Source organism: Macroventuria anomochaeta (genome assembly GCF_010093625.1).
Source record: "Macroventuria anomochaeta strain CBS 525.71 unplaced genomic scaffold BU25scaffold_11, whole genome shotgun sequence".
In the NCBI taxonomy this organism is placed as follows: Eukaryota; Fungi; Ascomycota; class Dothideomycetes; order Pleosporales; family Didymellaceae; genus Macroventuria; species Macroventuria anomochaeta.
In genome coordinates this window covers 738654-754713 of record NW_022985372.1, presented here as the reverse complement: position 1 = coordinate 754713, position 16060 = coordinate 738654, and the positions used below count along the sequence as shown (strand labels likewise).

The following is a 16060-nucleotide window of genomic DNA, read 5'->3' as shown; positions in this document are numbered from 1 at the left end:
GTGTAACCGCGCAGGGCAGTAAGTCAGGGGTAACCGCGCGAAGCAGTAAAATCGGTATATTCTGTTGTGTTGTTCTGTAATTGTCTCTCACCCGGCAGTCATCAGGGTCTGTTTACATGACGTATCTGTCGTGCAGCTAGAAAGTGCTGTTGGGACAGGCAAGAGCACTGCACCAGCACACGTGGCGGGCATGACTTCTTCACTCCATAAACCGTCACATTTTGACCCCTCGCTTAGCTTCTAGCTGTTAAGCCCTATTTGGTCAATTCTCAAGAAGCATTCCGTCTGACATAACGAAACTGGGTAAAACGGTGTACCTGCAAGATGCGACGAAGGAGGCCTCTACGAGGAGAGGCTGTACTTGGCTGTAGAGATGTATCCGACACAGTACGCGCGGCTATGACACTAGTCTTGCAATTATGCCGTGAGCTCCACTCATGCCTATCAGCCTCGTTGCTAGCTGTTGAAGTTAAGGTATCAGGATCCAAAACACTCACAAAATCCTTCGTGGGGGCTTTGGCCTCTGTCACAATTGGCAAAGCATCTTGAGCAGCGTGGTGACTCTGCTCCGTCTCCGGTGCGGAGGCTCCCAGCAGCGCTTTGGCAATGCGCACAGTTTCCCAGTCAGTGCACTCAGAATGAGTCTGCAGCGCAGTTGCGAGCGCCTCTGTGGATGATGTGACGCCATTCTCAGGGTTAGGGCGCGCTGCCCTTCTGCTGCAGAACGTCGAGGCTGGCGCAGCATTTGTTTCGGTGTGCGATATCTGCGCAGCCGAGACAGGGACTGATGCGGCATGAGTCACTGTTGGCTCGACGATGCGTTGAGCCTTTGGTACTTGCGTCCCAGCAGGTCCGTTTTGATCGAGCGCTTTGAGTGCCTGCGTCATGGCAGGATCAGTAGCTCCAGAGCTGTTCCCAGAACCTCACGCATCGTGCCACCGCCGATGATCTTCAACACCGGCATATCAACGTTGAGCTCCTTCATCAACCACGATCTCATCTCGACGGCGACAAGGGAGTCGATACCCAAACTATCGGCAGTTTGGTTGATTACGTCGGCATCTGGGGACATCTGAAGTGCTTTTCGAAGCTTCGAAGTCAAAAAGCCTGGTGAAGATCAGTATGGTCTTCCAAGCATCTATTGGTAAGCAACATACCCTCCAGAATATGGATTGTTGCCTGCACAGTCGTGACGTGGAGTAGCTGAGACTTGACCGACGTGACCGGTTCGTTCGCAATTATGGATCGCGTAGAGACATTCCTCTGCAACACAAGATGCGAGAAGATAGGACTACTCGCATGCTTTGGCTTGTGATCCTCATCGGCGTAACAAATGCGCACCCCCGTGGTAAATTCGCCACTTGCACTGGCATGTGGCGAACTTGCTACAACCGCCTCAGCAAATGCGGAATGGAAGTCTTGTTCTGACGTCCACATGACGCCAGCCTTTTGCAGCGTTACTTGCTGAGCAAGCGTGAGTCCCCGCGTGGCATACCCATTACCCAAAATCGCACCAAGGTTAACTGTTGAAGCAGGCAGGCCGCGCAACCTTCGTTGAGTAGCTAGTCCGGCTAAAAATCCGTTAGCGGCAGCGTACGCTGCTTGACCCGGATTGCCTGTGATGGCTGCGATAGAAGAAAGCATGACGAAAAAATCGAGCGTCTGATGTTGAAAGACCTCATCGAGGTGAATTGCGCCGTTGACTTTGGGCTTCAACACCTTCTCCACCCGTGACATGTCAAGATCTTGGACCAGCGCATCCTGAATAACCATTGCGCCATGGCACACTCCCGCGACTGGTGGCATGTCTCTTGTGATCTCGCTGTAGATTGACTTGACAGATTCGTGGTCTGTTATGTCATTGGCATAGACCCTGACTGTTGCGTCCAATGATTCGAAGTGCGTAAGCCATCGAGGATCAATCTTAGGATTTCGACTAGAAAGGACGATGTTTTTGGCACCTCTTGAGATCATCCATTCACATAGTGACAGACCCAAGCCGCCCGTGAGACCCACTAGCCAATATGTCCTGTCGCGGCGAAAGAGCGCACGCTGATCAACAGGTTCAACTGTCACTGGAACCTTGGAGGTAGTCATCCAGTCTACCACTCTCATTGCATTGGACTCTGAGTCAAAACCGTGTACGTCCGCCAGCGAGAGTGTGCTTTTTACCTTGGATTCAATTTTAGATGTCAGTAGAACCAGTTGATCCTGCATGCGGTCGAACATATCGGATGCCCCAGACATTGCCCAAGTTCGAAGAGGTGAACCCCCGACACCCACATAGAACCCCAATGTATCGATTGGAATGTCGCTGGGTATGTTCTGGAGGATTCTGCAGGACCAATCGTTGTCCTGCCAACAAACTACTCGTGACAGATTGTGGGGAAGAGCGGCGTTCACGTCCCGTTTGGAAGCACGGAATGGTATAGTCTTCCATGTCATTTGGTTATTCATACCGTGTGAAGCCGTATAGAACACCGTCCGGATACCTTGGGCAGTAGCAAGGGTTCCGAGAACAGCAGCAAAGTCTTTATCGGGTTCTAGAACGAGTAGAGAGTCGCCCGGATGGAGATCTCGAAGGGCCGTATAAGAAATCAGACCGTAGAACAGGGTATGAATATATTCAATCGTTTTGATCCTTGGTAAAGAGCAAACTCGGACCAGGCCCTTATACACATCAACCTCTGAAGAGAGCGTGCTCGACAGTGCGACAACCTGCTCATGGGTTGCAATGTCTGTACCTACGAGGAGGTAGAAGAATCCGCAACTTTCGATCTTGACCGCTTTCAGAAGCGAGTGTGTGACACGAATGGTGACGATATCGGCGCTATTTGGCGTCTGCACCAGACCAAGTCCATGTTTCGATCTGAGAGCATACGTTTGAGCCTCAACCGATAGGGCGACGGGCAGCAAGCTTGGATCGACGGATTCGGTAATTAGGCGGCGAGCCGAGTTATAGCGACTGTTCAGAGACTTACTGAGTTTCACTCGAGGAATGAAGTTTTGTCCAGTCTCGTGGGAAATTTCAGGCTCAAAGGACCAGAGTATGTCATGGAGGTGACCTTGCTCTTCCCATCTAGCGGTGACCAGCAACCTGAGGAGATGTTTTGAGATCAAAGTTGCAACAAGGGCGCCTGAAGATGGTAAGTCCAATATCTGAAGTCGAACATGAGGCATCTCTTGGAGCAAGCATCTTGCAAAAGCCACCAGCATTCTCGCATGTGGCAAGCCGCACTTGTAGCCGTAAGTGACCCACAACACATTCTTGCTTTTCTCAAAAAGTTTCTGCAGACCTTTGAGGTTCTTGTAGTCTAGGCCCTCGAAGAAAGGCTTGTCGTGATCTTGCAACAGAAGGATGGCGCCGCCGAAGTGTAGGTCGGCATCGACTAAATTTTGTAGTTTTTCAGCTTGGGTGATCTTGCCGCCGTAAGTTTGCAAAATTCCTGTGAGATCGCTCATACAAGCGGACGTGGCAGAGCTCGCACCGCCCACCAGAGTGATACCTGAAAAACACGAATGCCCTTCTGTCGATACTAACGGCTCGCGAAGAAATTGGATACGGTTGTCAACCACTTGAATGAGTCTGACACTGTGATGGAATGGATCAGAACTCATCGTCTCTACCGTCGAATTGCCGTCTGCAAAGCCATGTTTCTTGATTATCCGCATCCATTCCAGAACGTCCACAAAAGGGGAGGGGGGGCGTTCGCCGTCATGACTAGAGCGTGAATCCGAGGCTGTATTCAGGGTTGAATCAGATCGCGTTTGTTCAATATTGATGGGCTGCTGACACAAAAGATAGCCGCCTGGCTTGAGCAGTTGCCTGATAATCCTCATCGTACGATCAAGCTTGATGGCTTTTTGAGAGATCGAGAACGCGACTACCAAGTCGAAAGAGTGCTCAGAGTAGCCCTGGTCAACAACATCGCTTTCTTTGTCCAGAATCTTGTAAATCATTCTGTCGTCGTACGCCTTGTAGACTGTTCTGGCTTGATCAAGATACTCGTCAGAGATGTCCGTGTATGTGTATGAGGCGAAAGCGTCATCCAACTCCGTCAAGAAGAATTTGGTCGCACCCGTCTCGCGCGCACTAATCCTGAAGATCACATAGTCAGCGATGCACTATATGCTCAGCTCGAATACTTACTCCAAAATTTTCATTGCTGGATAGCGGTGACTTATCTGCCTAGCTGTAGCAGACATTATCTGGATGTACTCATCAGGACAGGAGCGGATGGCTTCATGGTTTTTGAGTGTGTTCCCTAAAACTGGAGAAGCTGGGCCCCATACAGTCTCGGAGAACATTTGGATATCGTTCACTGACGTGGCGGGGACCAGTGGTTTTGTGCGTAGACCTTCCAGCTGGAGCATTGCATTTGAACCATCTGCAGGGTAGAGGTCTACATCTCCCTCAGTTCGCTTGCCATCATCTTTGCTATACGATACGAATCTCAAATTTCGTTCACATGAACTGCTTAGGGATGTAGTTGGATTGATGGAGATTCTTGACACACCAGTCGGTAGCGGTAAGGACGTCAGTCGGCCGTCGCCAGGGTAGCAGTATGCGATGAGTAAAGACTGCATAGCCGCATCCAGAGTTGCCGGATGAACCAAGAGTCTTCCCGTGGGGGCCATCTCAGAGACTTGGACTAGACCAGAGGCAACGCCAAGTTTTCTTTTCACGGATACCAACGCTTTGAAAACGCCAGTGTAATGATACCCGCAGCTGAAGAAGGAACTGTAAATTCTTTCAGGGTCGACTTCCGTCATGCCAAACTGAGACTCTGGAATCGGACGCAGGCTGTTGGCGTCTGGATCACCAAAGATAATGTTCAGTTGACCACTTGCATTGAGTGACATCGGACCGCACTCTTTATTAGCGATCGAGTGGTAGGTGAACTCCGCCGTCAATGTGGAGTTGCGATGACGCATACCGGCCAATGACAGAACAACTTCAACGCGAGAGTCTTCGGAGTGAAACACCAAGGGCTGACCGAACAGGAAGTTTGTCAACTCAATGAGCTTCACTGGTCGTTCAGCCGCAACCTCTCGTGCGGCTTCGAAAGCTGATGATATGTAGCCAGCACCAGGAAAGATCAGCTGACCTTGAATACGATGGCCTGAAACCCACGACAGCTCGTTCGGTACAAGATAGTTCTTCCATGACATGTGGTCTCCAGAGTAATCGGGGTTTCTGATACCGAGAAGCTGATGATGACTACGTCGGAGGCGAAACGTATTCGAGGCCCTGGACTCATGCCAAAAAGCTCTATGATGGTCCCAGGGATATGTGGGCAATCCTTTGAGCATCCTTGGTGGTTCAGAAGCGTTCAGAGTACGGTCATATCCTGCGAAGTCAATGATGTTACCGCCGAGATTAGCCCATATGTAGCCTAAGCCGTCTGAGAAGGCTCCGATATCGTCTTCGTTGCGGCTCAACATTGCAGTGTATGGGATAGTATGACCAAGGGCGCCCTCGATCACCTGCGAAGCCGGTCCTTTGAGAGCGGGGTGGGCCCCGACTTCCACAGCAAGATCAAAGCTGGACTTTTGCAGGAGGTGATCAAGTGCTTGTGAGAAGAGCACCGGGCTTACTGTGTTGCTATGCCAGTAAAGGTCATCGAGGCTTTCTGTGACCATAGTGATATCTCTCTGATACACACTGGAAACCCATAGACAATTCGAGCGATTCGGTCGGCGCGATGCAATCTTGCATGCACGCAAAGACGCTGTGATGGCTTCCGAGCAACGCATCATGTGGTGTGAGTGGTCTGAAACACATTAGCCACATTCTCATAACATAGCTCATTCAAACACTTACACGCATTGTCAACTCTGAGAACTCTCGCAAACCTGTTCTTCGCCTGGAACATAGCCTTGGCGCTTTCTATGGCTGCGGTATCGCCGGATAGCGTAACGCTAGAGGCGGAGTTACTTGCAGCAACGCAGATCTTCCCACGAAATTCGTCCAAACTGCAAATATTCTGCGCTTCCTCGAACGAAGCTCCGATGGCCATCATGGCACCAGTCTCTCCATTCCTGCCGCCAACCAATTGTAGGTGCACACCACGGTAGTATGCAATCCGTATCGCATCCCTCGCAGATAAGTAACCTGAAGCATAAGCAGCGGCGATCTCACCAGAACTGTGACCAACGACGGCAGAGAAGTGAATGCCGGCAGCACGTAACAGTTTTACCAAGAGTATCTGCACTGCCGTACAAGCTGGTTGTGCCAGGGCAGCGTCCGTGATCCGGGAGGACGACTTGTTCGCAGACAGCTCGGCTTTCAATGACCACAAGGGTGCATCCTGTAGCTCGGCCAGGCTTTGCTCAAGTTCCTCAATGAGCTGCGCAGCTGCCGAAAACCGCATCAATTTACTTGCCATGCCTGCCCACTGAGCTCCTTGGCCAGTGAAGATGCCCAGTATACGCGGAGGGGGGGCATAAGTTGATACAGCGACTATTGGCTTGATCTGCATACCTTGAAGAAATGAATCGAGCTTTGTGCAAAGGTCTCCGACGTTTGTAGCTGAGAAAGCCACTCGGACTGAGAAAACACTCCTCTTGGTGCATAATGTATGAGATAGAGCCCGAAGATCGACTGAAGGTTCAGATCTAAGGTGATTTGAGTAGGACGCGACCACAGCTGACAAAGCCTTTTCTGATGGTGCCGAAAACATAAAAGGAATATACGCGACAGGTGAACTGTCTTGTTCGCTCTCCTCATGGCAGTAACTCTCCAGAATGCAATGGGCATTTGCGCCCCCAAAGCCCTGCATAGAGTCAGTGCAATTCTCTGGTCGTATTCCTGATCACTTACGAAAGAGTTTACACTAGCTCGCCGTACGGATGTCTGCGCTAGAGCTGGCCATGGCTTGGCCGTGGTGGTGATCTCAAGGTTGTCGTAAAAAGGCTTGACGGCAGGTGCAAGATTCTCGAATAGAAGATTTGGTGGTATGATGCCATGTTTCAAGGCCAACGATGCTTTGATCAGGCCGGCCAGACCAGCTGCGCCTTCAGTATGGCCGATGACCGTCTTGATAGAACCCACATATAGGTGATCCGTGGCTTGACGAGTCTCGGTGTGCTTGAAGAACGCACTGTGTATCGCCTCGGCCTCTATAGGATCACCTGTGGGCGTGCCGGTGCCATGAGCCTCGAAATATTGCGGTCGACCGGAGGGTTGCGTCAGATCGAGTCCCGCCTTCCTGTACGTTGTCTCGATCAACGTAGCTTGCGCTGCTGCGCTCGGCACCGTGATGCCCTTCGTTTTACCATCCTGGTTCAGACCAGTCTCCACAATGACACACTCGATATCATCGCCGTCTGCGATTGCCGCCTTCAAGGTCTTGAGCACGATAGCTGCAACGCCCTCACCGCGAGCGTAGCCATTGGCCCGAGTATCCCACATGTACGAATGACCGTCCGGTGACAACATCTTCATATTGCTTCCTGCTATAAACTGCTCCGGGCCAAGAAGCAGGTTTGCTCCAGCAGCTACGGCTACTTGTGACTCCCCTAACCTGAGCGACTGGACTGCTTGGTGCACCGCTACCAGGCTGGAGGAACATGCCGTGTCGATAGTCATGGAAGGTCCTCGCCAGTCAAAAAAGTACGAAACGCGGTCCGAGATCATGCTCCGAGCAGTGCCCGCGGCCATGTAAGGAGGGAAGTCTGACGTGTCGCGGTTCAGCAAGTCCCCGTAGCCGACAGCCATGAGACCGATGTATACCGCTGTCATTGAACCACGGAGATTTTCCATGGACAGACCAGCAGCTTCAATACCCTCGTAGATGACTTCGAGCAGCAGCCGCTGTTGGGGGTCCATCGAGCTCGCTTCGACAGGCTTGATACCAAAGAACTGAGCATCGAATTGTCGGAGATCCTCACTGAGAAAGTAGCCATGGCGGGTATTGCTAGTTCCATGTCGATCGTTCGCTGAATGGAAAAAGCCATCTGGGTTGAATCGATTTACAGGAATGGTACTCCGCACATCGCGAGGCTCACGCAACAAATCCCATAACTTTGCTGAAGTATCGGTACCCCCAGGAAACCTAAATCCACTACCAATCACCGCAATGGGTTCATTTGGCCGATCATTCAAGTGCAATCTCATGGTTGGGTGGCGGTCGTTATATTATAGTATGAAAGTCGATAACGAGCTGAATTAAGTCTCTTGCCGGACTTGATATAGACGTGTACGTCCGGTTGAATGGTCAAGAGCTGAGGTACTGACTGGGTTTAACCCTCTTGGATTCGCAGACCTAACATACCTACGTTTTCCTCCGGGGCATAGCCAAAACGACCGAGGCAAAACGGGGATTGACCTAGTAGGACCGTACCTTGTGGCCAAGATAGGTCTACGGGAGGTCGTACTGGTGCTGCGAAAGCCTTGTGCCTTGTGTTCGTCCAGCAGCTCCCGCAAACCTGCATATGGCATACGTTGAACTAGACGAGGCTTCAACGTGCATTGCCGTAATGTTAGTGGAGAGCGGCAGTCTCTCCCACTCGTTGCAACGCGCGTTAGCATATTGAATGGGGCGCTTGACTTCGTATCGAACCTAGGATAAGCGCCATCAGCACGAGCCAATTCTGTAAGGTGTAGGAGCGTATGTAGCGCTTTGGTAGCATATCTCGCCACGCAACTCTTGGCTTTCAAGGTGTTCAGTCGGTTGTTCTAAAGGCTGCTCGGGAGGGCTGTGCTGTGTACCAACAGGACACTTTGGTAAGGATCAAAAAAGGGCAATAGCCTGAGAGGAGCCCAGCACAATGAGCAAGGAATACGCATGATTGCAGTCTTTACACAGAGCACAAGGCCCCCAATTGCAAGGCCGAGTGGGCCACCTGTGTCAGCCAGAAATGTAATGAGGCTTTAACCAAGATATCGTAGTTCTGCAGAGGGCTAACGGAGGATGCAGGCAACGTAGAACACCTTTCCAATACAGAACAGTGCATGTCCATGAAGGAGGCGGGATGAGGGGCGGAAGGACCCAGAAAGTGGAAGGACCCTGGTTTTTGTTGCAGCTCTAAGTGGAGCAATACATACAGCGCCGCAAATCTTTGGGCAAGGTAAGACGGAGGAAAGCGACAGATAAGGTCTGTAGCGTCGCATAAAAGCCCTCATCTAGTAAGTCGCTGAAGCCTCGATGTTCCTTCGTGAAGCTCGCTTCGCTGCGCATGTTTCGTGTACTTGGGCAGGTTGAGGTCCAGGAGATGGAAGACCAAGATTGAGTGGTGGGTGAGAATTCCGTGATAATCCCACGGAGTCGTTGAGCGGAAGTCGGTGCTTTGTTCAACCGATGGTCTAACCCCTTTCGGTGTGGAGCGTTTAGCACCTTCTTTCCTCTCGGTGCATCAAACTTATGTCGCCAGCTGCAACATAGATTCATGTCATTGCAGCCATTGCTTTCGAGATGCACGCGATTACGCAAGGAGGCTGCCTCCGGAGAACAAAGTTGTCAAAGCTACGAGGCACCCAAATTGCTCATCTCAAAAGCTGGACGCCTTTGGTTCGATAGCAGCACAACCGCGCACCTGGCTCACTTGCGCTTGGGAGGTTCACGAGGAAGGATAAAGTATCAAGACGGTTGCACTGATATTTTACAATCACATAATTACGATGACCGGAACCCAGTTCCTGTACTTTCTGTATTACCTCCGTCAACAACGAGCGCATGCGAATTTACGTAATGACTCGAACCACTTGTCAGCCAGAGAACTGCATTAGCGACATCGGTGCCAGTACCCATCCATCCCACTGGAATGTTGTGGCCCAGAATCCTCTTTGCAGCCACTTGGTCGCCGGAGTCCTCACTCTTCGCAAAGTTGTCGACGAGCGGAGTGTACATGAGCTCAGGGACGACACAGTTGTACCCAATGATTCTCTGCCATACATAACACCAAGTGCCTTGTTAAAGCGACTAACACCAGCTTTGGCAGTTGCGTAAGCGATCTGATGCTTGCCAATATATCACTTGCCAGAGCCTTGCTTCTGCATGATCGGAACGACATGGTGGCAAACCCTGTACACAGAGATAAGATTGTGTCGCAGTACAGTAAGGGGTCATGTTACAGTACTGTATGAGGTTGAGTAAAAGGACCAACTGGACCAGACTCCTTCAAACAGTATCAGTAACATAACAGCTTCATGGTCAGTTCTTCTTTCCGTTCATTCACAGTATATAAACACACAGCTTGAGTACAATACAACTTCAGTGAACCTCAATATCCATTGCCCAATACCGATTATCTTCAGTACCGTTACAGATTGAGACCGATCTGGCGCGCCCAGAGATCTCCTGACATTGTCGCTGGATTACCCGCCGCTGTCTGTCCGACGTTGTTGATTACCATGGCGACGTGGATGGCTGTGAGGAGACGTCGAGTACGAGGGGTACTTTAATACGGCGAAAGTCATATACAAGTTGGAGAGCCAGCGGTGACACTCGTTCGCGATCTACACGACTGAACACACAGCATTGCAGGTGTGCAATAAGTGAAGGTGTAACTGCGCAGGGCAGTAAGTCAGGGGTAACCGCGCAAAGCAGTAAAACCGGTATATATTGTTGTTCTTTTTCAGTGTTCTGTCTCTCTCACCGGGCCATCAGGGTCTGTTTACATGACGTATCTGTCGTTCAGATAGAGGTAGAAAGGGCTTGTTGGAAAGGGCAAGAGCACTGCGCCAACACACATGGCACACATGACCTCTATACTCCATTAACCGTCACAAGAGATTTATTAAAGTTATTTCGACGACTCCAAGAGATGGCTTCTTCATCCTCGACACTGTCGACCTGCTTCAGTATTCAGCCGTTGTCAAGGCGATAACCGATATTCGAGGTTTTAATGACCAGGCGCTGAGCATACAGAGTCGCAAGCCCAGAGCCGTCGCCATCAGATCACTCTAATGTTCAAAGGTTTCTAAAGCAGATTATCGTATCAAAATTCTGCCATTATTTGTATTTTCAAGATCACGCGTGAGTTGAACATAGAAATAAGGCAGAGAAATATATCAGCAAGGTTTCATAGTACCTCACAAGCCCAGTCCTGCATGACAAGCCACCAGGCGCAACACATGCCAGACGGAAATAGGTCCGGCCGCACAGCATGCACGTTCAAAATTTGTGCAATATGCTCCAGCTGGGCTACTGATACCTGTACGTTCAACCTTCGATGCACAAATACCTTTGCTCCTCTTCATCTCTATACCTGCCGCAATATCGTGGGCTCAAAATGACAACTGGACACCAGGCACCGTGCGAATTGAGGATTTGCACAACAATAAAATCATTCTCTCTCCATCGCCAACCACAGGTCCTAACGGTCCTCTCAACTGGTCGAAGCCGTGCAAAGCGATCAATTTCACGCTGGCAATGTTCAACACTCTTTTCGCCTTTGTGCTCCTCGACATGTGGTAACCCTTCGCCATCCTCGTCCAACTCCCTGCAGTCATGTTTACGGCGCTTGTGTATGGCACATAACTTGCATGGTTTTGCACCATGAGTACGATGCTATCAACGTATTTTTTATCTGAGCCCTACAACTTCGGCGTCCAGAGCATCAGTCTAATGGACATCGCACCTTTCGTTGGCTGCATCTTTGCTTCCATACTAGCCGGATCACTCACCGACTGGTACATTGTAGAAGCATCCAGGCGCAAAAATGGCATTTTCGAACCAGAAACGCGACTGCATCTATCACTCACGGCGTTATTTTTATGCCCTGCCGGCATCCTGATGTTCGGCTTGGGGCTCGCCCGCAAGTTATTCTCGCTGTAAACTACGGCATTTGGGGCTTCTGCTGGACCATGATTGGCGACATATCGTTAACGTACCTGCTCGACTGCTATCTGGACATGAGACATCAACAACACGCTGAGGGAGCCTGTACATAAGATGATGTGAGGCATGTGCTATCTATACTTGTAGATGTACTAGAATTCTATATCGAGTATGAACCAGCTCATCCACCTTGCTCAAACAATATCACAGTACACATCGCTACACTTTGGACGACCAATCTGCAACGCGCTTCTAACTCTCAACCTTTTGTTTAATATATGGTGTAGATGAGGTGCCTCCCAGTTCTGCAGTGCTGGGGTTGTGGCATTTGTACGCAGACGAGTCCGTTCCAGGTGAATATCTAGGTAGTGCATTACCCCACGTTGACTGATCATTACCAGTACCAACACCAACACCAACGGTACTTGGGCCGTAGGATGCTGGTGCGCCGGGTGGGAATTGTGTACCAGATTCGAGTTCTACAAGGCATTTTATGGTAGCAGCGGGGCGACTGGAACTGAAAGGCCGGCCTTCTAGCTCTGCGATGAAGTGGCAGTTCCTTTCTTCTTTCTTTGCTCCTATAGCTGAGGTGCCATTGCTCGCTGATTCTGCTGTTTTTCTGTAAGGATGCGCCCTTTGTTGGCGGTGCTTGTGTAGTATGTATGTGAGAATTCCCAGCATGGCGAGACCGAGAAAGATTCCTACAACACATCCTACAATAAGACCGGTCTTCGGTAAGCCTGAACTACCATTGGATGGCATTTGGTTCGAAGAGTTGGATGTAGTCACTGATGAGGGTGCTGATAGAGAGACGATAACGACAGTCTTTACGCCTATGGAGCCGGAACGAATGGTGGTAGTTCCGGATCTTACTTGCGTTGGCGTCGTATTGGTTGCGCTTGAACTACTTGAGATTGGTCTGCTCGAAGTTGAGGGTTGACCAGATGATGTGAGCCGTGAAGTTTCTGGGCGTTCTCCAATTCCAGCGCTTGTCGCAATACCAGTAACGGTGGAAAGGGTCGGCACGTAAGATGCTTGATCGATGCCAATCGTGGCGTAGGATTGTCCGTCTTTAAGCGTGAAAAAAGGTCGCGCCACCGGTGATTCCTGGCAACAATTCACATGTTGCGCGTCCGCATTGCAACACCAATCCTCATCGTGATTCGAACATTGGGTTATCGACTCGACTCCACTGGCTTGGCCACCTGTCTCAAGTCAGTACAATGTTAAAGTAGTGGTATCAAGGTCAATACCATAGGTACAAAGATTTGAGGGGCAACCTGGTGAGTTCCAGGTTTTGTCGGTACAACTATAACGTTCATATAGATTGTGTACCGGATAATGACACAGACCATTGTCAAGACAGATCCAATTGTCTGGACAACAAGCAGAGCCCTCTGCTGTAGAGCATGGCTTCTCGGTCGGCGGGGCCACGTTTCAAGATGCGAAAATTGGTCTGCGGGAGGTAAACCCTGGGTTCCTCACTATACCGCTAATAGGAAGTGACTGGAACGGATGCGAAGCAGTGGGTGTTCATCCAGTCGAAGTTGTGAAGTCTGATCGTGAGCAGACCAAGATGCCTACCAAGGACCGCCTAGTCAAGAAAAAGTGTCTTACGCCTTTTCGGACCATCTGGTCGAGGTCAGCGCAATGTAAGTGCAAAAGTCTTCCGGACGGTCTACAATAACACAAGGTTCAGAACGCCACCAAATGAATGCCTAATTGGAGTGGAGTACCAAGACTGATACTCGGGTCAGGTCTTGAATGGAGATTGTACAACGGTGGTCTTGCGCTGGGACGTTACGCAAACTAGCAGGTCAGAAAGATCTTGAAACATGGGCGAACAATCCAAGGCCCGAAAACCCACGTGTATATCCATATATGACATCCTAGCATTTTCCGATCTTCTGGTCTGTGGAGGCCGTGCGAGCCGTGCCGCACAGCCGCATGGTATCGGCTGTTATACCGAATTTGTGCTTCCCAACGCTCAAAGAGGACAAGTGCTGACCCAAGTCCGTGGAAGCCACCAACAAAAAGGCTGAAACACGATCCTTGATATACAGGGGACTCGAAAAGATTGAATTTGCTCTTTGAATCCTTGTGGATCCTCCGCTGGAATCATGATGTACGTCAATAGTGTAATTACAATCTTATGGTCGTAACAGATACAAGAAGAAAACATTTAGTCACGAATATCCACGGCCCAACCATCATTACTGCCGCCGGAGATTTTGTAAAGACGACCTCAGAGTCCGTGGAAATGGAGCTGATGATCTCGCTGTTGGCCGTACTTCCGTGGATATCCTTCCATGGGGTTAGAGCTGGTGCTCAGACATGCATTAACAAGGTGAATGATGGTCAATGGGAAGGATGTTTGTGTTAGATGCAGGGAACTGACGGGACCGAGTTGTAGGGACATCCCACGTTTAGGGATCGGTCTGATAGGTACCGAGGATCTGAAGTTTACATACCAAGCCTAGTAAGCTTTAGTTGATTGACTCAGCCTTGGCGTTGGCTAACAATACTGTACCGAATACTCAATACCGTGTCTGTGCGCGCAACGCGCATGTTCTCGCAACGCGCACCTCGGCTAGTCAATAGGCCTCACAAAAATGAGGCTGTAGAGCCACATACATTAGTTATTATCGCCAGGTTTTTTGGTGGATTAATCTACAGGCCTATGCAATGATTATTGCTCATACAAAACGTGCTGGCAGCGTTGAGGTGCGGCCGCGGCGGGTGGTTGTAGTTGGAGCCACTGGAGCCTCGCTGGGTACTACTGCACGACTACGAGCAGCAGCAGCACCACGCCTCTGCCTCTTGGAGGCAGTAGATTTTGAGACCTTGCACTTGCCTCGATTAGGCAATTGACTACTTTTTCTGGCCTCAATTTTATTGCGTTTTTGACGCACTCTCTCTGCTTTGCGTGCATCGATTTGAGCGCGCTCCTCCGCGCGCCTCTGGTCACGCTCAACCTTCTCCCTTGCCCGTGCCTCACGCTTCTGCTGCTGCTGCTTTTCTCGTAGTAGCTTCTGGTTGTGTTGTAGCTCCTTCTGGGTAGCTTTTTCTAGCTCTAATTGGTGTTGATAGTCCTCAAATGCAGCGTCACGTGCGTCAGCTTCTCTCTTTGATGAGGGACTCCACCAAGTAGCTCCTCCGTGCCGGTTGAGGTTGTGAGAGTATAGAGGCAGTACTTTCTTCTTCTTTTTGACTCTCTCCTTAGCAGCAAGAGCATCTTGTACGCCTCTTAATTCGTGCTGGGTGAGCTCTAATTGGACGTGGAGCTGGTGGAGTACCTGCTCCAAACCCGATGCCCCTGCACCAACGTTATCCTTCACCACACTCCGCAGCAACGTCTTAGCTTTCAACCAGTTTGGCTCAGTAGGTAGAGCTGCTGCTGCAGACTGCTCTGGAGGTGTTGCTGGAGGCGGAGGAGTAGGTGTTTTGAACCGAGTGAGTATGACGTCGGCGTTTGGTGGGTAGATGCCTGTGGCTCTGAAAGCTGTCAAAACGAGCGTCTCAGTGAAGGTTTTCACCCAGGCAGGCCAAAATAGTGAGAAGAAGTCGCTCTTCTTCACAGGTGCTCTGCCTTGGCTCCGTTGGTTGTAGTTATCCAGCTCAATTGAGTAGTTTTGAGCCAGTGGCTTGAAGCAGACAACGTCTAATGGCTGGAGAGTATGTGTAGCGTGAGGTGGAAATACCATAAGTAGTATCTTATTAGCGTCACAGTAGTCGATGAAGGCCTTCGTTATATGGCTGCCGTGGCCGTCAATTATCAGTAGTCTCCACTCTCTCCGAGCTTTTGGCTTGGTGTAGCGATCAAACACTTGCTGGAGCCATGTCAATCCTAAGTCGTTATTGGTCCATCCATTTGGTGATGTAGTGAAGTGGATAGAGTGTTTTCCAGCCTCAATTTCATGTACCCAGCTGCTCTGAACGTTGTTTCCAGCAGCTGGAAAGATGATGCCTGGAGGCAGGTGGGATCCATCGGCGCATATAGTAGCCAGCACTGTCACCCACTCTCGATTGCCATTGTGGGTTGATTGCTTATACTGCCTCTTACTATAGAGTAGCTTATCAAACACTCTTTTGCTCCTTCCCGTGACTCCAATAGCAAAGCCCTTCTCATCCATATTGTACGTGTGAGCCGGCTCAATTGAGTAGTCGGCAATCTTCTGGTGCAGAAGGTTGAAGTAGAGGCGATATTTTGAGCCAGAATCGGCGTTGTGGCGGCTCGTTTCCATAGGAGTACTCCAGGCAGTAAGTAAGGTGTTGTG

General features: G+C 50.3%; 2 protein-coding genes across 2 annotated transcripts; both read right to left on the bottom strand.

The window, feature by feature from the left end:
- Positions 1–883: 883 nt before the first annotated feature.
- BU25DRAFT_390308 (ketoacyl-synt-domain-containing protein) lies at positions 884–8119 on the bottom strand (the record flags this gene model as incomplete). Its single annotated transcript, XM_033704562.1, has 5 exons — positions 884–1107; positions 1158–4099; positions 4151–5774; positions 5825–6776; positions 6824–8119. 5 exons carry the CDS (start codon positions 8117–8119, stop codon positions 884–886), a joined length of 7038 nt encoding a protein of 2345 aa, XP_033563362.1.
- Positions 8120–12935: 4816 nt separating this feature from the next.
- BU25DRAFT_309024 (uncharacterized protein) lies at positions 12936–13214 on the bottom strand (the record flags this gene model as incomplete). The annotated part of the gene is made up of 2 exons (XM_033702103.1): positions 12936–12988; positions 13037–13214. Coding segments are annotated over 2 exons (231 nt in total), but the record flags the coding sequence as incomplete, so codon positions are not given.
- Positions 13215–16060: the final 2846 nt, after the last annotated feature.